Raw genomic sequence first — 25,364 nt, forward strand, 5'->3', positions numbered from 1 at the left:
GAACGTCAGCAAAACTAAGGATTTGATCGTGGACTTCAGCACAAAGCGGGAGCGGTCATACCAACCGCTTAACATCTGTGGGACTGCAGTGGAAAGAGTGGATAGTTTCCGATACTTGGGTGTTCACATCACACAGGATCTGTCACACTAACACCCTGGTGAAGAAGGCCCGGCAGCGTCTGTACCATCTGAGACGCTTAAGGGACTTTAAACTACCCTCTCAGGTGCTTAAGACTTTCTACACCTGCACCAATGAGAGCGTTCTGACGGGTAGCATCACTTCCTGGTTTGGGAACAGCACCATGAAGGACAGACAAGCCTTCCAGAGGGTTCCCTTCAGCTGAACGCACCATCCACACCGAGCTCCCTGACCTGCAGGACATCTACAGCACGCGGTGCAGGACCAGAGCAATGAAGATTGTGACCTCAGCCATCCCAACAATGGACTCTTCTCTTTGTTGCGTTCAGGGAAACGCTTCCGCTCCCTGAAAGCGAACACAGAGAGAATGAGGAGGAGCTTCTTCACGCAGGCCATTCGGTGTTTAAACCAGGAAACACCCAGGATCTAAAAGCTGGTCCACTCTCTCCATCATCACACTTCTTCTCTGTACAGATCTCACCTTTCGCACCACGACACTTTAAACTCTGGAATTGCACAGCAAAGTGCACTTTATATTTATTTATTTTATACCACACCATTCTGCACACGGACACTTTATGGACACTCTATACCGCACACGGACACTTACGGACCCTTACACCACACCATACTGCACACGGACACTTTATGGACAACCCAACACTAAAATTGTCTATTGTTTACACTTTGGTACACATTGTTTACTGTTTCACTGTCTACTGCCATAAGGATTTTCTTTTTATATACATTTTTCTCTTTGTTCACATACATATCTTTATATATCCTTTATATCTTATATTTTATTTTATATAGTTTTTATACTTTATTTATCTGCTTTTTTTCTTTCTCTCCACCCTATTCCCCTCTTGCCGGACCGTAGTGTAAAGCATTTCACTGCATGTTGTACCCTGTATGTATGTGTGTGATGAATAAAATTTGATTTGATTTGATTTGATTTGATTTGATGACCTATTTAGATTACCATTACTTTCTTTTTTTTTTATATTTTAACTAAAAACTTTTTTGATCTGCCCTGTGTGAGCAATAACATCAGACCAGCAGATGGCAGTACAACATCAAGCTTCGCCAAGGCTTTTTTTCAAGAGCATGAATGGACAGGTTCACATACACAAACATGACGTGTCCACGGGATTTATTTACATACAAATAGTTGACATGTTAACATCTAAAGCGTTTGTGTGTTCTTTCTTTTCGGCTTCTCCCGTTAGGGGTCGCCACAGCGGATCCTCCGCACGTTTGATTTGGCACATGTTTTACGCTGGATGCCCTTCCTAACGCAACCCTCCCCAATTTATCCGGGCTTGGGTAAGAGTGGCTGGGGATGGTTCCCTGACCGGGAATCGAACCCGGGTCGCAGCGGTGGGAGCGCTGCATCTTAACCACTAGACCACCAGGGGACCTAAAGCGTTTGTGTGTTATTGTGGGAAAATACAAAGATATCTAAAAATACATATGTGGGTCTCTCAACTTGCTTTGGCCCTGAAGTCTATAATGTAGACTCATGTTGCAACTCACACTTCCATAACACCTGCAAACTGTCTGCATTTTATCTTCTATTCAAGCAAACATTACAACACCATGAAGTGTATTAAAAAGAAAGCAGTGTTTTGGAAATGAAATCATTTAGAAAGATTACAGAAAGCCTTTTAGAAAAAAAAACTTCTCTGGTCTAATGAGACCAAAATTTGAATCCAACCCTGCTTTTCACCTTTAGAACACCTGGTTCTAGCTCCTTGTTTTGGGGTTGCTTTTACATTTATGGCGTTTGGCAGATGCCATTATCCAAACCCGACATACAACTGAGAAGTGAAGGGTTAAGGGCCTTGCTCAAGGGCCCAACAGTGGCAGCTTGGAGGTGCTGGGTTTTAAACGTGTGCTTCAGAGCAAATGCTGAGCTACCACCTCCCGGGGGTGTACTTTTCCCAGAAGAACCACAATACCAGGCTGATGCATGGAGCGAATGGAGCAAGCACCTCTTCTGGCTCTTATGTTCAAAAATCAGTTCAATATAAAGTCCTCATATAGAGGGTGTATCAGATATTAAACCGATAAGAACAGATATTAAAGTTGTTCCTAGCTTAAACATCAGCTTTTTATTATCAGATGCAGTGAAAAGAACAGGAAAGTACTAGAAGGAAACCTGCACCAGTCTTCTGGGGACTTGAGTCTGTGGAAGTGCAACGACTAGGCATACAGTAGAAGCTGCTCTAGAGTGGCTCAACACAGCAAATCAAAGTAATGACAGTAATTATAAAAAAGGGACCCACTGTTTCAACTTAAATTCCTTTAGACATAAAAACACCTGTTCTAGTTAGAACCTACTGTATTACATTGTTTCCAACCAACCATGAGAACGAATTGACTCTTTACCTGCCAAGGAACAGATAAACAATTGATTCTACCATCAAAAGCTATTCATATAAAGCAATTTCCTTTCCAGATACTTTAACTCTAAACTCTACACAATTTTCTCTGGAATACTGCAGTGCTTGTTTTATGCTTATACTGTCGTTAGGGCAGTAGGTTAGATCAATATTGGTTAGATCAGGATCCGTTAGGATAGATTAGATCAGGAGTGGTGAGTTTAGGTTAGGTTAGATTGAATCAGGATCGGTTAGTTTAGGTTAGGTTAGGTTAGTTTAGGTTAGGTTAAGGTAAGGTAATTAGGTAAGGTGGGGTTAGATTAGATCAAGATTGATCAATTTAGGTTGGTTAGATTGGATTAGGATTGGTTAGGTTAGGTTAGGTTAGTTTAGTTTAGGTTAAGGTAAGGTAATTAGGTAAGGTGGGGTTAGATTAGATCAAGATTGATCAATTTAGGTTAGGTTAGATTGGATTAGTATCGGTTAGGTTAGGTTAGGTTAGGTTAAGGTAATTAGATTAGGATAGGTTAAAATACATCAGGATTGCTGAGTTAGGTTAGGTTAAATTGGATCAGGTTAAGTTACATTACATTGGGTTAGGTTAGATTAGGTTAGATTAGTTTAGTTTAGTTTAGATTAGATCAGGATGAGTTTAGGTTAGGTTAGATTGGATCAGGAGTGATTAGGTTAGATTAGGTTAGGATAGGTTAGATTACATCAGGACTGCTGAGTTGGTTAGGTCAGATTGGATCAGGTTAAATTACTTTAGGTTAGGTTAGGTTGGGTTAGATTAGGTTAGGTTAGGTTAGGTTAAATTAGATCAGGATTGCTGAGTTTATCTTAAATTGGATCAGGTTAGGTTAGGTTAGGTTAGGTTAGGTTAGATTAGGTTATCTTAGGTTAGATTGGATCAGGATCAGTTAGGTTAGATTAGATCAGGATCTGTGAGTTAAGGTTAGGTTAGATTGGATTGGGTTAGATTAGGTTAGTTTAGGTTAGGATAAATTAGATTACATCAGGATTGCTGATTTAGGTTAGGTCAGATTGGATCAGGTTAAGTTACATTAGGTTAGGTTAGATTAAAGTAGGCTTGCTTAGTTTGATTTAGGTTAGATTGGATCAGGCTTAGTTAAGATAGGTTAGGTTAAATTAGTTCAGGATCGCTGAGTTTAGGTTAAATTGGATCATTATAGGTTAGGTTAGGCTATATTAGATCAGGATTGGTGCGTTTAGGTTAGGTTTAATTGGATCAGGATCCTTTAGGTTATATTAGGTTATATTAGATTAGTTTAGGTTAGATTGGGTTAGGTTGGGTTCTATTGAATCAGGTTTAGTTAGGTTAGGTTAGATTAGATTAGATCAGGGTCACTGAGTTTAGGTTAGATTGGATCAGGATCGGTGAGTTCATGTTAGATTGGATCAGGATTAGTTAGGTTAGATTAGGTTAGATTAGGTTAGGATAGGTTAGATTAGGTTATGATAGATTAGATTACATCAGGATTGCTGAGTTAGGTTAGGTTAAATTAGATCAGGTTTGGTTAGGTTAAGTTAGGTTAGGTTAGATTAGATCAGGGTCGCTGAGTTTAGATTAAGTTAGATTCGATCAGGTTAAGTTAGGTTAGGTTAGGTTAGGTAGGTTAAATTAGTTCAGGATCGCTGAGTTTAGGGTAAATTGGATCAGGTTAGGTTAGGTTAGGTTAGGTTAGGTTAGGTTAGGTTAGGTTAGGTTAGGTTAGGTTAGATCAGGATTGGTGCATTTTGGTTAGGTTAGATAACATCGGGGTCAGTTAGGTAAGGTTATATTATGTTAGATTAGATTAGTTTAGGTTAGATTGGATCAGGAGTACTGAGTTTAGGTTAGGTTAGATTGGATCAGGATCGGTTAGGTTAGGTTAATATAGATCCTCTATCTTCAGTGGCACAAAATACTAATCCACATTTATAGAGAATTCCATAATGTAGGTCCTCCTATTTTTTCATAAAATAAGCTGGATCCCTATAAGACATAAAGTGCATACACTTAAAATAAATATGACTGAACTATAATTGAAATACATCTTAATAAACATGCTAATCTTACTGGGATGGCCATGCTTTACATTAGGGTGGCCAAGAAAATACAAGCAAGGTGTAAGAAAGTGGGGGAAAAAAACAATTAGAACATTGGACACTTCAAAAAATATGCTTTGTGATAATTATACTGTTTCCTTTTTTTAGTCCAATCTAAAAAAACAAAAAAAAAACAATAAGTAGTTAAAAACACGACCAAGATACGCCCACAATGATGGGTTGTGTCAAGTTTGTGTGTGCGTGTATGCGCGGGCGCGCGCGTGTGTGTTTGTATGTGCGTTCAGTATACTCGAGAAGGACAGTCTGGATGGGAAACCAATACGCACAGTTCTCTGCTCAGTTTTATAGGAAAGCATGCGTCTTGCTCTGTCCTTCAGCTGAGATGTTGCTCCTGGTGCTCATTATTGCTTTGGTTTGTAACAATGCAGCTTTTGCTCAAAACGAGTATGATGATGTCGATCTTGAGGATGACCTGATTTCAGAATTGGACTTAAATGTAGTGAGTTACAGTTCCTTTTAATATGCATATGTATTAAAAAGATTTTGTGTTTATTTTTCAATTTTACCCTTTTTATTTTATTTATTTATTTTTTATCCCAGGCACCGCACAGAGTCCCTCGGCAGGTGAGGAATAAGGTAAGAGCTGGTGCGCGCTTTTACGCACGCCTCCTTCATTGTTTTTGTTGCCAAAGTCTGTTTTATAATCACTAAATCATAGAATAAAACGTACCAGCATACACCTACAACATATTTGGAAATGCATATCTGAATCCCAGTCGCATAATCCCACAGATTATCCACTGTATGTTCAATGGCGATCACGTTCTCGCTCTCAACACGTCACATACGGACGCGTTCGTCAGGAGACTTTTGCGTCATTTTTAAACGTGCGGGGATTCCCACAGACTTCGACCGTTTTGGCGTAATTTTTCTACGTGCAGGGATTTCCATAGACTTCTATAGAACTCTAATCAAGAACCTGCGGCATTGAAATTTGACGTGTTGACGTGACCTTAACCATAACCAAAAATGACGCCAAAGGGGTACCCAGTCCATATGTAGCCACCAAAACCATGGGCATAAATAGGAAATTGTTTCCTGTTTTGTTGCACTATAAATCTCTTCACTTATGGGTAGGCTAAAGATTTTGGAGTGTGGCTGTGGGGAAATGTGATTAATCAGCTACAAAAGTGAGATCAGACCCTGATGTTGGGTGCGTAGATTTTTAGTTGGTGTTCCAGATCATCCTGAAGGTGTTCAGTGGAATTGTGGTCAGGTCTGTGTGCAAGATCTTCTACACCGGGGGTCACCAACATGGTGCCCGAAGGCACCCGGTAGCCTGCAAGAACCACATGAATAGCCTGCTGGCCTTTTGTAAAAATAGCTGTTTCCTACTTTGTTAAATCATTGTTGATAATTATTGTGAGAAATCATTAACATGATCAGTGTCTTCACATAGATGAATATCATTAATTATTAATAATAACATATAATAAAAGGTGAATTGGGGAAAATTGTTATTTCAGATCAAACTGAAAACTGTGTGTATCAAACTGGTAGCCCTTCACATTAATCGGTACCCAAGAAGTAGCTCTCAGTTTCAAAAAGGTTGGTGACCCCTGCTCTACACCAACCTTCACACACCATGTTTCGTCAAGCTCACTTTGTGCTGTTGCTATGCCGGAACAGGTTGCGCCTTTTAGTTGCGCCGAAAGGAAACTGTAATGCAAAGGCATTATGTACACTACCTTCATAGCATCAGTTAGGAGAAGAACTACTGATGGGTGTGATGGACGAGGGTTCACATACTTCTGGTTGTATAGTGTATTGAAATCAATGCTGTGATTGTATGTGCAATAAAACATGCTTCATGCTAGTTTAGGTAAACCTTGTCAGATGGAGGTTAGTACATAATGAAGATAACAAACAAGTCACTTGATTTTGTAAAAATATAATAAACATAATTAAAACTATATAATATATATAATTAAACTGCTACTATTACTACTACTACTACTATTATTACTAATAATAATATTAGACCTTGTGAGACTTGCGTCCTGCCCGAGGTATAATCCCATGCTCTCAGTGTTTCAGGGATAGACCAGGATATCGACTGTTCCCATAGTGGCCCTGACCAGGATAAACTAGTTACTAAAGAATACATGAATGAATAAATACATACATTGATAAATAAATATAAATGAAATAATATTATCCTTGAACAATTCAATGAGATACCAATAAGATTCCTGTGTAGATCTTCACACAGAACATTATGGAACCTACCGTTTTTTTATTTTATGTTGTTTGTTCATTTTAGATAACTAAGCCACACATAAATGATCTCTCTATCACGACCACCATCATCTCCCGCTATGCTTTCACCGCTGTGTCCTGCACCATGTTAAACAAACACAGTGCAGCATCTCAGGCAGTTTTCATGTTCCACATCCCAGCAGCTGCCTACATCTCCAACTTTACAATGTGAGTATTACACAGTGCACTATACCAAATGATTCCAATATAAACATAAACAGTGACTAGCATGGAAACACTCAGCACACACAAAAACATTTAAGCATGGACACTTCCCTATTTTTTTTCTCATAGATTGTCTTTATTTATGATAGCATCTGTATTTCACGGAAAGTTCTGGAGAAATTCTTTGTTTTTTTAGTTGCATGAAACAAATATTGCAGTAAATGTAGTCAGATAGCCAGAAATGTCGAACTCTATATTGCTAAGTGTGTTTTTCTGATGAATAGATGAAGTTAATAATTTGGTGGAACGGTTCACACTGTTCACACAATCCATTTATTTGATTGATCAAGTTGATCAATTGATTCAAATCTGATCAATTAATTAGAGTGTCAAAAATGCCTGTTGCTAATATATCATTAGCAAAGCTGATGTCAGCAAACAAATACAAAAATAATCATTAAGTTAATAGATTGCGATAATAAACAGTGATGAGCCATGTGAGGTGAAGAGATCATTTTTAAATGAGTGTATTTTACCTTTGGTAATGAGAAAACAATGGATAGATGGATAGATACTTTATTCATAACAAAGGCAAGATCCCAGAAGTATGTGCATCCTTCAGTGGAGTTGAAATCTTAAATAAAAATCTTTCTATTTTAATTTAAAAGGAAAATACATACTAAAACTATAAATGTGCAGCGTACAGTCAAAAATATTAACATTTGACCATGTGAATGGTTTTCCCAGGCTACTAAATATAAGTGACCATACCAGGCCCTTTGAAGTGGACTATATCACTGCATGTTCTTGTAATAATATTAGGCTTGAGAAAGGTTTAGAAGTGATGAAGTTGAGTTTTTGGGAAGTTTTTTTAAATAGCCATTAGACTAAAAAAGCCACACTGTGCTTTTTAGACCTTCATGAATTTATAGCACTTTCAGACGTTTTGGCTTTTGAGATCATAAGACACATACTTTGTTCAACTTTGAAACTTCTCACATGCCTGATACAATCAGTCTAAAGAGATTCTGAGATTACAATATTACTTAGACCATTCTCTGGATTATTTATGCTGTTAATACAACGTTGCATTAAATTGTTTTTTTTCCATGAATTAATTTTGACTATTTTGTACTAGGAAAGGTTTAGAGAGGTCACCAGAGGGCCTGTGAGAGTTTAGATTAGCATTAATATCACAAACAAAACCCACATACTTACAAACTCTATAGGGCCCTTGATTTAGGTGTAGTCATGACTACAACGAGTTTGATTTGTGTTTTTGCAGGATCGTGGGAGGGAGAGTGTTCCCCAGCCAGATCAAGGCAAAGGAACAGAAACTGAAAAAGGACAGGAAGGGGAACAATGGCACACCAAAGAACAAGGACTCAGCAGAGAACAGGTAAGGAGGGGCCTCTGGAGGTACAATGCTTCTAGTGTCCACTGATGAAAATGAATACAGTTAATAAAACTATTTTTATGCATCTCGATATAAATCTCATTGAAAAGATCTTCTAATAGACCCTTACTCTAAATGGTGGATGCTGAGTACAGTGGCAGCTGGAAGAGTACAGACAATATTCAAAATATTTGGTTAAGTAAAAGTAAAATGTACCTATCCATTGTAAACTAACTGTACTGAGATTGCTGATGCTAAATAGGTCTATTGGGTAACAATCATCTACAAGATGTACCTTTTGATATTATTATTATAATTTATACCACAGAATAATTGAAATCTCAGATTGGATTGGTCATAATGCCTTGATTAAATAAGGAACAAACTACATCTAGACATGATGTTATAGGAAAATAATCCACCGTCTGGAAATATTGTGCGACTCCTTGTAAAGTAGATTTACTGTTATCCTGTAACAGCATTTGTTTATAATATTTCTCATATACCACAGCGATTTGCCAATGATTTCTGCAATACAGGTTAGTGTCCTATGGTGTTCCTATATCATAGAAGCTATAGCATTTATTGACCACTTTCCCTTTGTGACAATACGGAATGAAAGAAAGTTGAACTTAAAAATGTAAATATAAATGGCTGAAAATCTGAGTTATTAAAGTTCTGTGATAGTAAATTCAAATGTTAGAGTTTTGAGGTGTTGGCATGTGTTTAATTTTAATTACTGAATGGTACTTGTTCTAGTTTGCAAAAACCTTTCAAATACTTTTTAGTTTCTATCATACCAGAGAAGGATTTTTGCATGTTCTTAGTATGGAAGGCATTGGGAAATGAGTGTATTAGAGACTGGAGAAAGATACATCAAAATTGGAGGATGTCTTTTCCAATTCTGCAATAAAAAATTTGAACATGCTAATACCAGCCCAGTTACTGAATCATCTGTGATCTAATGCTCTATACTTCTTTCCATTTCTCTCCATCCCACTCTTTTTTGGAAGTGAGGGAGAGATGGAGTTGTTTCGCATGTCAGTGAAAATCCCTGGGCGAAACCGTGCCATCTTTCTTCTGACATATGAGGAGCTGCTGCAGAGACGACTGGGTTATTACCAGCACGTGACGAGTGTTAGACCTATGCAAATGGTCAGCAAGATCAGTGTGACCGTTACCATCGTGGAGCATTCAAGCATCAAGCACCTCAAAGTTCTCCCCTTGCGCAAAGTCAAAACATCTGGATCCAGGAACAAGAGCAGGGCAGACGGTATTTCTTTCTATACTGGAATTCTCAGTTAGCTGGGTTTAAATATCTAATATGGAATGGGTCGCATATAAAATCTGATTGGCTAAGCCTTAGTGGAAGCCATTAAAAGTTCTTGATATATGCACAGCTGTGTCTACATTACAATATTATAATCAGTAAATTCAGTTTAAATGCACCAGGTTTTTACCAGGTCAAGATCTTTAATACACTTGAGATTATGGACTTTTATTAAATTCATTCATTCATTCATTCATTTTCTCCCGCTTATCCGTAATTCGGGTCGCGGGGGCAGCAGTCTATGCAGGCCCCCGCCTTCGACTGCTGCCCAATCCTCACAGCACCGTCCCTTACGGTCCCCCCTGCAGGTGGTGAGCCCACGGGAAGTTTATTAAATTCAATATAGTTTTATTTGTATGGCACAACAAACATTTTCCCAAAGCAGCTTTATAGAGAAAAATAGGTTCTAAAATTGAAAATGCATATATTAGTGTCTAAAAGTTTATCGGTTATAAGTTTGTCTGTAATGAGCGAGCCAGTGGTGACAACAGCGAGGAAAAACTCCCTGAGATGGCATGGAGAAGAAACCATGAGAGGAACCAGACCCAAAAGAAAACACGTCCTCATCTGGGTGGCACCGAATGTCTTCTTTTCATGATGAGATGTACTGTTAAGTGATGGGCATTTAAATGCAAATCTGTTCATGCAACCTGCAGTCCTCAGTGATTTAATTATGGAAAAGAGAATTTTATGTCCCTAACCCTGTCAACACTTCATGCCTTACTGCTTAAATAACTGCCACATTGTGCATTTTTTAACAAGTAAAATACCATTATTTTCAGAATTTACAAATAGGATGTTAGACGTTCTACATTGCCTAAAATATGTAAAACTTTTACAAAGTTTAAAGTACACTTTTCGTAGTCCCATTTTCCATGATGCACTTGATGAAACAGATTAGAGAATGTTTATCTGTTTAGCTTTCTTGAGCTGTGCCCAATATCTCATATTTTATTAAAGCACAAATCGTAGTCATGATTTTAATTTGATTTAATGTGCACTTGATACACTTTTGTTTTGTTCCAACCTTTCCTTAATTACAAGCTACTGTATCTGATATTATATAGTCTTACTGCTATAGTTATTTTTGTATATACAGTATATATATATTAAATAATCTAAAAAAAGTCTACATTTTTCTACAGTTCTAGAATTCACACTGACCATTTCCACCATACCTGCACAACAATCTATTACCTCATACTTTGTTCACGTCATCTTACACCATTCTTTAAATACAAGCTCCATCATCTTGGAACCTTGTCTTTTGGGAGTGTCCCCACCCAAAAACTGAGAGAAATGTCCAAATTTGCAGCAGGTTTCGTTCCAGCTGTTCTTCTGTTACACTCTTCTCAAACACAGATTCATATTTTTTCACTAACATTAGCATGTGTACAACTGTATGCAGCATGAATACACTTTATAACACTTTATGCTGAATAGAAAGTATAACAGTAAATACAGTTTTAAACCGATATACACTCCATGTCCTTCTTTTTAGGTATTGACAACATGCCGCCCTCCACAGTGATCCGTCAGAATGAGACCTTCTGCAAAATTACATTTACCCCAAACATCTTTCAGCAGGTCAGGATCTCCAACAATGGCATGCTGGGAGATTTCATAGTGCGCTATGATGTGGAGAGAGAGTTAGGCATCGGTGATATTCAGGTACACACACACACACACACACATTTAGACACATTGTGTGAACTCACAATACTGTAATCAATGTGGTATATAGATAAGATAAGCTCCACAGTGGGGAAATTTCAATGTTACAGCAGCAAAGAAAAATGTGCAAATATAGATGTTGTTCTTCAGAAGGGGATTATAATATGTTTATAGCAGGAATGATACATTTATGTTCTATAAATACACATTAACTTATACGTTCATTCAGTGTATTTCATGGTTTTTATCCTCATTATTTATTATATCGAGGTACATACTGTACATTTTTTTGTCCTCCCACACCATGATGTAAATATGGTGGCAAGGGCCTGATGGCTTACTTGTCATTTACGTAGCAACCTTTGTTATGGGGTCGGGTTGCTAGCCCAACTCCCACCCTCCTCCTACTGCAGCCGGGCTTGGGACAGTCCATGGCGAATTGCTTTATCCTTATTCCAACAACTGAGCACCCACGGGGGGTTAAGGGCCTTGCTAGGGGCCAAGAATAGTATGGCTGGGACTCGAACCCACAACCCTCAGATCTAAAGTGTCCCCCCTTAAGAACACCACCCTTAACATCCCCCCAAATGATTTATACAGACATTAAAATAAAGGACCTCATGATGACTAGCAGCACCACAGCTAACTGGTATGTTCTTACAGCATTTCTAGAGATGTTCAGATCATTCTGGAACATAAATAATCCAAAACTGTAAATGTGATAAATGTACAATTATTGCCTATTTCTAGTAAGATCCTTACTGTAGGAATTACATGTTTTAAGAGAAAAGTTAGTTTTGCTACTCAGTCAAATGAATTACAAAGCTTTAATAGAGGGATCTAGAAATAAAATTATAACTAACTGTGTTAACTTGAGACGAGTGGGTGCCATTAAGGAACTGTAAAGTATCAGGAGCTTAAAAAAGTGTGTTTTAAATGAAATTTTACTTATTTGTCCAACAGCCCTGTGTCTAGATCTCTGGCTTAAATCCAAATATGGATACAAACATTATTAGCATTGTACGGACACAGATACCCTAGTGTACAATATAAATTAGTTTATTTTATTGATCTAAAGACACAGTTTTCTTACTCATTCACTTTAACTCTAACACACACTAACTAAGCAGACTTTTCTGTCTTTTCTACTCCAAAAGCAAATCAATTCCATCTTTTCCCCAGACACAAGTCCACTCACAGCTGGACTGCAGCACTCTGAGCTCATTCACACACACACACACACACACACACACACACACACACACACACACACACACACACACACACACACACACACACACACACACACACATACACACACACATACACACACATATGCAAACTTTCATGAACATTTCTGCTTTCCCCAGGTGCTGGATGGACACTTTGTGCACTACTTTGCTCCCAAAGACTTGCCCGTTGTACCCAAGAACGTTGTGTTTGTGATTGACACCAGTGCCTCTATGCTTGGGACCAAAATGAAACAGGTGCATTAAAAGTGTTTTTTCTTAAGCAGTATTTTCATAAGCATTAGTCACTACTAAATTCTTTTTTCTACCCCCCCAAAAAAGCAGTTTGTTGAATAACACTGAAAAGTGTCACAGCTAAATATTATCATACAAATCCAACAAAATCACATTTTCCACACAATTACACTGAGGCATTTCACCTTCATGCAGTTGTACAATGATTTTGTTTTCCAATAAGTTGCATAAGACCTTTGTTTCAGAAAAGTTCTGAAGAAGTGAACTTGATACTTGCTTGCTAAGCTGAAGAGATGTGTATCAGACCTTTGAACGTTTTTTTTTTTTTTACATTAACATGCAGTGATATGTGATCTGTTGAGTTTTTTGTTGTGTGTGTGTGTGTGTGTGTGTGTGTTTGTGTGTAAAAGCTTGAATATGAGTTTCCTCACGAATTAATTGGCAAATGCAATTTTTCTTTTTCTCCAAAAGACTAAAGAAGCTCTGTTCACTATCCTTGGTGACTTGCGTCCAAATGATCACTTTAACTTCGTCAGTTTTTCCAACCGTGTACGAGTGTGGCAGCCTGGCAAGCTAGTGCCCGTTACGCCGAACAGCGTTCGTGATGCCAAGAGGTTCATCTACATGATCTCACCAAATAGAGGTACCACACCTTTCACCTTTATTCTCTTTATTTAACACCTATCAATAATTTATTATTACTTACACAAAAGTATTTGCACACCTGAATTTTCAGCAGTATGTGGGTCATCCACAAACTGTTACCACAAAGTTAGAGCCACATAATTCAATAGGATGCTTTTGGATTTGGTAGCATTGAATTTCCTGACACTAGGAGAAACCAAACCAAACCTGTTCCAGCATGACAAAGCATGTCCATGTGCACAAAGCCAGCTCCATGAAGAGATGTTTTACATGAGTTGGAGTGAAAGATCTTCTGCTATAGAACCCTGAACTCAACCCTGTTGAAAACCTTTGGGATGAATTGGAACGCTGACTGCCTCCTCACCTTACCTACATCAGTACCTGACTTTACTAAATGTACTTTGACTTAATGTGCACAAATCTACACAGCAACACTTTAAAACAGACCTGGGCAAACTACGGCCCGCGTAGGCCAATCATAAATTATAGGGATGCACCGCAAATTTTCGGCTAAAATTCCTAAATCATCGAAACAACACGGCCGGAACACAATTGTAATGACGCAATGAAAAAGCGCAGCAGCACACGGTTATCTGGATAAGAGCAACATGTCTGCGGTATGCGGATGGCGATTTGCAAAACATGCAATGCTGAAATTTCAAGAGGGGGTGTATCTGCAAAGAGTTTCTCCACGTTGGGTTTAATTTATCACCTGAAATCCAAACATCCCGATTGCCATTCTAAATATAAGAAGAATGCAGCGCAGAAAAGTAAAGTCAATCCGAGCACGCACACTCCGTCTGTAGGGGACGTTTTTGAAAAGGCAGGAAAGTTTTCCAGTGATGGTGCCAGGGCAAAAGGCATTACACAAAAAATTATGGAATTCATTGGCTTAAATCAGTGGTCGGCCGTGGCTCGACAGGTTGATCTTTGAAACATTCCCTGTGGATACCAAAAAAAATAATTATTATAATATAATATTATTTATTACACGGGTCTTCTTAATGCTGTAGATTAGAACATTCCATTCACTTGAATGGGCTTCAATTATTTTCGTTTAACAGACCGTTGCTAATAATAATTGACCACTGTCTGTCTGTCAATACTATAAATGGTAACAAATAAATAACAATAATTTATAATAATAAATAAAAAAATTTTGTAATTGATTTATTCTTTGAATTGCAATGCATTGATTTTAGTGAGGTTAGTACACACTCATAGCCATAAATGCAATGGTTCTAATAATTGACAATCTTTTCTTTCGGTGTTTCGGTTTTCGGTTTTGGCCTTGGTTTCCTCATTTTTGGTTTTGGTTTCGACCAAGAATTTTCATTTCGGTGCATCCCTAAAATATTATTGTTGGTGTGGCCCTTTGACACAATTCAGGTTTCTCATGTGGCCCCTTGTAAAAATTCATTGTCCACCCCTGCTTTAAAATGTAGTGGAACATCATCCCAGAAGAGTGGAGGTTATTATAACAGCAAATGGGGACTAAATGTGTAATAGGATGTTCAAACAGCACATGCTAATTTATGGTCAAGTGTCCACAAACTTTAGTACATATTAGGGGCGGACAGGGTATCTGGCAGACAGGGTGTTTTCCCACTGGGCCAATGTACAAGCGTGACTTGTAAATTGTATGAAACTAAAATAATAGTGTGTATACTTTAACCAATTTCATATTGCCTACTAATAAAAAACATTTCTGGAAACATGGTGATATTTTGGTCTCAACAGTACAAAAAAACTTTTGCCACATGATTGTTGATTTGCTATCAGAAACTCGAGCTGCAACAACAATGCTTTGGGAACGCTTCCGCGTTGTCCACACTCTGAATCAGTGCGGCGTCATTGGCAGGGTGATCTGGCATCTAAAGAGACAGCTAGGACCATTGGCTGGTTGATAGCCGCTCTTGTGTATACTGAAATGCACCTGGTATCTCCCACGTCGCTCTCGTGGGGCTGCTCGGCGGGCGCAGCACCAACCACAACACCGCACCTCAGGCATCATGAGGTGCAATAAGAAGAGCCACGCGACTCGCACTCCCCACTGGTAGGGATCCTGTGTGATGCTCAAATCAAAAAGTTCTGATACAGGACCATTTGGGGACTCACCCAGGATGAATATGGTGACTGCCCCACCCCACCCCGCCTTGGCGCTCCAGCCAGCTCCAGGAAACGCTGGTACCATAGTAGACTTTGAAGGTTTGCCACCTCTCATCAGCCCCATAGAGCTGCACAAGGGCGTAAGCTCCAGCTTTTAGTATACCAGAGATCAGTCTCTGGAGGTTTCGCTAGACATGTCTGCACACTGTACACAGAGGCTAGTCGATTCAGTTTGGGTCTCGTCCGCCCCAGCTCAACGGGGTGTGCCCCACCCTGGTGGGGACTGAGCAGGCTCTGGGGAAGGAGGCCACCGAGGTTGTCCCTTCATCAGAACCTGGTTTCTACAGCTGGTAATTCATAGACCCCATTGAGGATGGAGGGTTACGTCTGAGATTCAGGTTAAGATGCTGACCCTGAATCAGATCATGTTCCAAATTAGATCCGAGGACTGGTTTGTCACGATAGATCTGAAGGATGTTTCTCTCAGGGTTTCTTTCTCATAACATCTAAGGGACTTTTTCCTTGCCACAGTCACCATAGCTTGCTCATCAGGGATAAATACACATTGTTCACCTTAACTGTTTACATTTTTAAGCTGCTTTGACTTGATACTTTTATGCATCCATCCTTTTAGCGAGCTGGTCTGTTAACCCTGCTCAGTAACGGTAACACTCAGTGCTTCAGGGCACGGCCAGCTTCAGCAAATGCCCACCCCATTTTCCGCCTGGTACCGCAGCGGACTTAGAGGGTTCCCCGACTCTCAGGAGGCCCCTAGAGCTGCACCAAGGCTTAGCTCTGGCTCTAGGCTGAGGTGGTACAGACCATTCTCCAATCCAGAGCTCCCTCCATGAGGAGGCCGTACACTTAGAGATGGTGCCTGTTCATAGCATAGTGCGATCTGCACCAATTGGTTTCAGTTAACTGCCCGGTTGTTTCAGTGCTGGAATTCCTTCAGGAACAGAGTGCCAAAGTGTTGGCTCCTTCCACCCTTAAAGTCTACTTGTCTGCCATTGTGGCGTACCATGCACCCTTGCGGGGCATTCACTGGGTAAAACCCATTGGTGACAGGTTTTCTCCTCGGTACCTGGAGGCTGCCTCCAGCATGACCTAGACTGCCTTATCGGAGCTTGTCTTCGAGCCGATGAATTGTCGATGGATTTCATCCTCCTATGAGTCTTCTGGTTGCCCCGCTCCTTTCGGGGTCAGAGCTCACTCGGGCCTGGAGTGTGGCAGCCTCTAAGGCTTGTCCTCTGGAGTTTCTCTCCAAGACATCTGCAACGCTGCAGGCTGGTCCACCCCGCTGACCTTCTCAGGTTTTATAGCCTTGACCTTGGTGCCACTCCTGGCCTCTCAGTCCTTCCATCTAGCTGTGCCCATTCACGCTAGGCAGGGACTGGTCAGTCTGGCATGATTGGACTCTCGTTCCCAAAATTTTGTGGACGCAGCTCGACTTCCTGAAAGGTACCATCTCTAGGTTACGTATATAACCCTGCTTCCCTGAGGGAACAAGACGCTGCATCTTCATGCCACACTGCCTGCATCCCTTCAGCACTTCCTTCCCTTTTCAGAAGTTAGTGCAGTTTCACTCCATGTGTGTTTTATAGCTTCCTGGCCATGACGTCACCCCGCCAGTGACGCCACGTTTTTCATTGGACGTTCTCTAACTTTGCATCTTCCAGGGCTTCTCAGTGCCAGTGTCCTGGCCCCCTTAATTAATTTCTGTTAGCATGTTTTCTATGATACTGTATGTGTTTTTGTATTCCTAGTGAGATTGCTTGATACCTTCCTTGCACACAGGTTGACATGAATTCTGATTAAATTATGGAATTATGTGCTGTTTTGTAGAGATTCATGACATACAATGCCTAGTGGATCTGTTTCAGTTCCAGATTTTAACACTACATAATTAGGTCATTATTTAAATTTCTGGTACTGTCTCTTTCTTTTTTTGCCAATCCCAGGCACGGATATTAACAGTGCCCTCCAGGCCGGCTCGTTGTTGCTCAGAGACTACCTGTTACAAAAGGAGGAAACGAATCACAACAGCGTGTCCCTCATTATCTTCTTGACTGATGGACGGCCCACAGTGGGTGTGGTCCAGACACCAGTCATTCTGGGAAATGCAAAGTCTGCTGTGCAGGAAAAGTTCTGCATCTTTACAATTGGGATGGGCAACGACGTTGACTATAAGCTTCTGGACCGCATGGCACTGGAGAACTGTGGCACCATGAGGAGAATTCCAGAAGATGCTGATGCAAGCACCATGCTTAAAGGGTGAGAATGGTGTAACGGTGTAGGTTTAATGCTTTTGCTAACTACTTCAATCATGTGGTAAAAGTGGCAGTCTAATTAGGCATGCTGTATTCAATTTACTGTTTGTCCTCTTGAATGCAGTAAGCCCCTAGTTAGCTCTAATTTCTTTGGTAATCACTTTCAATTGTTTCTGCACCCAGTCATGTTCTGATTGGCTGCGGGCAAAGCTTATACTCTAAACTAGGGCTGGAATTAAAAAGTTGACAATAAGGCTCCAGGTTAGTGATTAGAAGGTCAGCAGTTCTAGTCACAGCACCACCAAGTTGCAAATGTCCGGCTCTTGAGCAAGACTCTTGATCATAACATGGGCATGTGCATAACCTTTTGTTCTGAACCCTAATGATGTCCTAACATCCTAATAAGCTGGATTCTGCAAAAAAAAAAATTGCATACGAATTACATGAAGGTTTTACCTGTTTTTTTAATAAGCTGTTGTAAAGATGTTATATTTCATGATCTATTTAAGGAATAGAAACACAGAGAGAGAAAATAGGAGAAAGCACTGATTAACCAAGAGAGATTAAAATAGAAAGGATCATGAAATCTGTTTAAAGATTTTGGACTTATGAGCTGTTTTACATATGAGCCCTAACTTTACTCCTGCATATCATCAAAGATCAGCGATCAAGTGCCAGAAAAGCACAGGGATTGACCCAAAAAGGTCAATTTAAAGTGAATATGTATTTTTTCACAATGAATTTTTACAGAATCACAGCAGTATTCTACAAAACTATGAGTGGGAGTTTGATGTCTTTCAAGCAAAACAAAACCTTTGGCAAACATGTATTATTTTTGTTTCAATTAAAAAGTTCTTAAAACTTACTTAACTATGGGTTATTGTTTATTATATTTAAATATTTTTTCTTTATAGAAATTTGTAATGAAAACTATGGATGATTCTCATTTCAATGAGTTTCTTATTTAAATTTCACCACAGTGTAGGTTCTATTAACTTTATTAAAGTCACCAAAATACCCACCACCTTTATTTAAATAATTTATTATAGGTATCTTAACTTCTATTCCCCCCCAAAATATTTTTTAAATACATTTTTAATAAATGTTTATTAATCTAGATTAGATGTTTTGAATGTCTTTTTTGTTGTTTTTGGTTTTTTTTTCCAATTAAAGGCATGTTTTACGGGCAAATCAGTAAAAATAGAGCTACTGTTAATAATAAATTAATAGTATCATGTTCTCTGTATCTCTGTAGATTCTATGCAGAAATAGGCACCCCGCTGCTATCTGATATCCGTGTTGAATATTCAGAGGATTCTGTGGAGTATGTCACACAGAACCTCTTCCCCAATTATTTTAATGGCTCTGAGATCGTAGTGGCTGGAAAGCTGACTAATCGCAGCTCGGACTCCCTGCACGTGCAGGTGACGGCCACCAACAGTGATCGCAGCCTTGTAATAGAGAAAGAAATTTCGCTGACTGAGCAGGAGCGTGAGACCAAACGGCGTGTGGAGGAGGCTGAAGCTGGACCAAATGCTGACGGCTACGTCGAGCGCCTCTGGGGATTCCTGAGCGTCAAAGATGGACTGAATGGACGCGTACGCAGCCAAACTAGCTCAGAAAGAGAGAATTTTACTCAACGTGCCACCAAACTTTCACTTTCTTACAACTTCCTCACGCCACTAACACAAATGGAGGTGGAGACGCCACAAGTTCTCACCAATGGGACTATAGCAGGGGCTGAGACTACAGAAACCCCTGCACATTCAAATTTGGCTAATCGGTTAACAGAGGAGGAGCCGACAGGGGACACGCCCCAGAGCCTGCACAGGAATAAGGAACAGCCAGCCACAGAAGCCAGAGCTGGCAAGACCACACGTAAGACATGCTGACCTTCTTTTTTAGTTTTCTTTTGTAAAAAAATAAAAATAAAAATGCTTTTAAGAAACGCTGTTCAGAAACACATTTAACCAATGTTCAGGTAGATGCAAATTGGAATGCTGACAAAGCTACAGAGATCCATGCTGAGTCTGAAAAGCAGAGTTTGTGCTCGCTGCACACTTTTGCACACTCTTCTAAGCTGTCAACCACTTATGCTAGTGCATGCTAAAAAGCGCACCTAGTGCCTTCCAATGAGTATGGTGGTGTTCAATGGCTGCTTTGTTAGCTGTTATATGATAGCAGGGTGGGAATTGGCAAATTAAAAACCGCTGGATGAAAACCTGAGAAAATGAGTGAATAAATAATTGCTCTAAAATGATTAATTACAGTCCAATCAGATTTTTCAAAATTTTTCAGTTCTTTGGTTTTGTTCTGAAACTACAAAGCTAAAGTAGTTCATCGGTTATAAATGTTTATCGATTCATTAATTCACTTATCTTCAGTAGCCACTTTCATTTAGAGGAAACCAGTGCAGACGTGGAAAGGAGCAAACAATAAACACTCTGCACCACCTTTCCGCCTTTTAGCATAGGAATAAAACCCAGTGGGATGTAGGGATATAGGAAAATAATAAATAACAGGGTGGTGTGTTTCCACCACAAATTCACTGTTGTTGTTTTTTTTTTTTATTGAAGCACTTTATTTCTCAGCAATTTGTGGATGATAGCGATTTTTTAGCACTTTTTAAGCACATTTGTAACTATATAGTGAATGTTTCAGGTATTCGGCTACATTAAAATAAGATTATAAGATTATAGCTTCAGTTGCAAACTAAGGGATTGCTCCTGGCAGATCAACTGTATCTGGATTAAGGTGGATTTTTTTTTTATTCTAATCAGTTCACTACTGCAAAAGCAAAGTAAGAAATAGTATAGTATGAAATCCTATGAGACCTTTTAAGTACAAGCCAAGACACATTATTATTATTATTATTCCTGTCTGACTGCACCTTTAAGCAGTCTCTAAACAGTGTTGTTTCTTGTGTTTTGTCTGCAACAGATGGACTTAAAAGACCTGGAAAAAAGTCCAAAACATCCGGTAATTTCCTACCTTTGTTCTAACTGATGACTGTGTAAGGAGTCTGAAAGCAGAAGGACAAAATAATTAGCTGCTGTCTAAAAACCTGACTTGTAATTTAGCTTGTGTGAGTAAAGGGGCCTACAACAGAGGGGAGTTAAACACTACGAAGAACTCACTGCAGGTTCTAATTGCTGACATATAACTGCAGATTACGGGGCATTGTGTGTGAACTTCGGTGTGGGTCATGTGTTATGGTATGCATTTAAGGGCCGAATCTGGCTTCATGCTACAGACATTAGTCCTTTGAAGAATAGTATGCATTTAAGTGGCAATTAGAGATGGCTTCTCAGAGATAAAAGCATTAAAGGAATGAGAGGAGGTTCCAGCCGTAAAGCCTTGGCTGAAATACATTGTGTGAACAGACAATACCAAAAAAAACCCTCTTCCGTCACTTCAGTTGTACAGTGCTGTGAGAATTATTCCCCCTTCCTAATTTGTTTTTTGCCTATCTGTCACAATTAAATTATTCAGATTCAGTGAATACAAAAATGATGATTTTTATTTATTAAGGAAAACAAAAGCTGCCCAAACCGGCCTGGCCCATGTGAAAAAGTAATTGCCCCTGAACCTAATAACTGGTTGTGCCACCTTGGAAACAACTGCAATCAATAGTTTGCGATACTGCCAACGAGCCTTTCACATTGATGCAGAAGGATTTTTCACCCTCTCTTCTTTGCGGAATTGTTTCAGTTCAGCCGTTTTGGATTTGAGTGTGAAAAATATGAAAAAAAAATTGGCACAAAAGATGGCTGCTGTTTTTTGTAGATTTTTTGTTGAGATCAACTTGATTACTTGAGAGTTACTTCCAGTTTTCTCTTAAAGCAACTAAGCAACTGGTATTACTGGGCTTACATTTATGTACAGTTGGGGGGAAGAAATGCAAAACATAAAATTGCTTGTCGTCTTTTATTAACTCAGTTTATTATTGCTTACATTTGTGAACATCAACAGTATAATTTTTTTAAACAATTTAAAATGAAATGTCTACATGGTTAAATAATATATAAAATAATATTTTATCATATTTAATAAAAAAATAAACATATAATTAATTAAAGAAAAAGCAATACACTTTTTATTATTTTGATTACATTAGGACAAATTTGATTTAAATAAAATAAATGGATTTTTGTGATTATTTTTATTTATTATTATTATTATTATTATTATTATTATTATTATTATTATTATTATTATTTAATACATTTGGTTAATACAGATGTGTATGTAAGTGTGTGATTTTTATTTTATATTCACATTTTATTGTCTTAAAATATGTTCTGCTTATTTCAGCTAAATTTAACTAATGTTTTCATTCCTTCCATCCTTCATTCATTCACTCCCTTGATATGTGGAATTGGCAGGATTTTCTCCATTTAAGAGAAATTCTAGAAACTGGACATAAAACCCTAAAGAATCCCTAGTGTACGCCACTTCCTGGTTAGGAATTCTATGCACAATGGATTAGTTAGTGTTTTCCTGCATGTACAAAACAAATAAAACTGATTCGGTATGAAGTGAGTAGCCACGGTGACACTGCACAAACTCTTTTTCTTTTTATACCCCTGGCATTGTATGTTTTTAAGCTTAATCATAATAATAAAAATGCACTTCGAGTTCAAGGCGGAGATGAAACAAACTTGTGGTTGTAGATGCATATATATCACAGTTTCTAATAAAATCTATATGATTAATATCATATTTAACAGCCATTTTGGTTATTTGATTTCAACAATTGCATCATAAGATGGATTATGAGGGTATCTTTGATTATTATTCTTTTTTACTGGGTCGAGTTGTGTGGTTTGAACTTTTTGTTTAAAAATCTGACCTTAAAAACACAGGATTGCAATTCTTGTTACACCATCATGAGATTAAATTACTCAACCTGAAATTTTCTTTGTTGTTGTATTGATAATTTATATCATCCCTATCAATCCCTATTTTTGTATCCTGATCCTTGACTCATTAGACAGGGACAGGGATTTTCTTAAACATCTACCAAGATGAATTGGATTCTAAAGTGAAAAATTTATGAATTATAAGATTTTGTAAATTTCAGGTGTTATTATATTTTACAAAATGTGTGTCTCTTCCCTGTCTAGCGGATGGAGATCCTCACTTTGTGGTTGACTTCCCCCTCAGTAAACTTACTGTGTGTTTTAACATTAATGGAGAGCCTGGGGACGTCCTCCGCTTAGTGACCGACCACAAACACTCAGGTAAGCCTCATATTATTTACCTGATTTTATGCTTTCATATAATCATTTTTTTAAATATATTACACAGTGACATTAATATACAGTTTCAGAAGTGTATCTGTGGTATTACCATTCTGTTGCTTGATCAGTTGTGCTAGAAAGGGATGCATGTGCACTGTTTTAATTCTTAGCGAATGCAGGAATTAGTAAAAAAATAGCAATCAAATACATGGCAAAAATGTAAAGCACACCATTACAATTAGCTTTTTGCTTAAAATGTTACTTATATATCCTACAGATGTGTGGGATTGTGTTTAAATCGGATTTATTTTCAAGGTGTGACAGTAAACGGGAAGCTAATTGGCGCTCCAGCGCCCCCTGGCAGTCACAAACAGCAGCGCACATATTTCAGCTCCATCCTTATTGTTGTTGACAAGCCCAGGCGCTCGTACATTGAGGTGACACCACGCAAGGTCATCGTGGACAGCCTTGATCGCCTCATCCTTCCTTGCAGCTCCAGTGTTTCTGTGGATAACAAATATGTAGCAGTGGCTGTAGTTGCCAATGCCAATATTACAATTACCATTCAGGGGACAATACAGTTCATCATCCTGATGCATATTTATAAAAACCCTGCCCCATACCAACGAGACCATCTGGGATTCTACATAGCAGACAGCAAGGGACTGAGCAAGGACACACACGGACTCTTAGGTAAACACACGTTTTAAAAAATCACACTTGTATAAATAAATCTATTTGTTATATTTCAATTAAATTCTCTAAATTGAATCATAACCAACTGCCTGATTTTGCATACATGAACAGACTTAGCAGAGAATATCAAACTTTGGGAAATTTAGGGAGGGAGTTGGATGGTTTATAGTTTTTTTTTTCCCCCACATATTAGTAATAATGCTAATGTAAATCCCAGCACCACCAAGCTGCCATTGCTGGGCTCTTAAGCCAAGCCCTGAACCCTCACCTGCTCAGTTGTATGAATGAAATAATTGTAAGTTGTGCTGGAATATGGAAGTTTTCCAGCTTTTTGGGTGGATTTTTAGTTATTTTGTTTGCTTTTTGGATGTAATTGGGCTGGAATTATTATTGCTGTGGGTCATAATATTACAATGAACAGTTGAGCAGTGGTACTTCTAAAATCATTCAGACAGCTGCTTAGATTTATGCTGGGAAACTGGATATTGTTAACATTTAATTGCCTATTATGTGATCAGTAACACATATCTAAAAACCTTAAAAAAAATAAAAAAAAATAAAAAGCATCTCTTTGATTTATTGATTTTATTTTATTTATGCTATCCTGCCTCATAAAAGTCTATTTTCACAAGACCCCTTTTTGCAATTTGTTCTTTATATTTTATTCTTTAAGTTTTTGTTTATTATTAATAAAAGAAGCCAGGGTAACAAACTGCACCATTAACAGCTTCATTATCCTTTCAGGTCAGTTTATCTATGAAGAGGTCACACTAACGGGGCGACTTGGAAACATCACTGCAGCAACAGGAAATGGTACACAAGAACAAACCATGACCCAGGGTAACCCCGGTCCTGGTCACATGGCCCTGCAGGTGAAGGAGCGCATTGTGGATGTGGTAAAGAAGAGCAGAAATATTTACTCCGGGACACACACTGTCCACTGCTGGTTTGCCAAGAACAATGCTGCTAAGCTGATTGATGGACAATACAAGGATTATGTCGTGTCTCACATGTTTGACACAGAGGACTGGCCTCGTGGGACAAATGTACATTAAGACACACAAATACACACAAATACACACATCGAATAGCAGAACCAGGTATTCGATACACAAATTCACAGGAAAAACTCAACAACTCACAATTTTTTACAACCTCTGTATACAGTATAAAGTGTGAGATTATGTCTATTTAATATTGGGACTTTATACTACTGCATACATTTTTTAACATTTTATAAATGTTTTACATTTTTAATACCCTTTTAATGTATTTCTAATTGTTTTACGGATCTTATTCTGATCATTGATATATAATTGTAACATATAAAACCCACTGTGGCTTAAAATATGAAGAACCATATTTTAAAAATGTATACATAGAAATGCAACTATGATGATGTTTATATTATGTTTACAATAAAAATACGAATAATACAAA

At 38.5% G+C, this 25,364-nt stretch overlaps 1 protein-coding gene across 2 annotated transcripts; it reads left to right on the forward strand.

Annotated features, from left to right (window-relative positions):
* The first annotated feature begins 4,854 nt into the window (after positions 1-4,854).
* On the forward strand, positions 4,855-25,364 carry itih5 (inter-alpha-trypsin inhibitor heavy chain 5). Of its 2 annotated transcripts, none has more exons than XM_083528331.1 (14): positions 4,855-5,092; positions 5,194-5,229; positions 6,917-7,080; positions 8,363-8,476; positions 9,487-9,746; positions 11,305-11,474; positions 12,848-12,964; positions 13,433-13,604; positions 17,677-17,989; positions 19,241-19,863; positions 20,926-20,964; positions 23,112-23,228; positions 23,544-23,921; positions 24,669-25,364. In XM_083528331.1, the coding sequence occupies exons 1-14, from the start codon at positions 4,901-4,903 to the stop codon at positions 24,977-24,979; spliced, it is 3,006 nt and encodes a 1,001-aa protein (XP_083384457.1). In that variant the 5' UTR covers positions 4,855-4,900; the 3' UTR covers positions 24,980-25,364. The 2 variants fall into 2 exon arrangements, with proteins under 2 accessions (XP_083384457.1, XP_083384458.1); XM_083528332.1 differs by having other exon boundaries at positions 4,859-5,089.

Source organism: Silurus aristotelis (genome assembly GCF_946808225.1).
Source record: "Silurus aristotelis genome assembly, chromosome: 24".
NCBI classification, from domain to species: Eukaryota; Metazoa; Chordata; class Actinopteri; order Siluriformes; family Siluridae; genus Silurus; species Silurus aristotelis.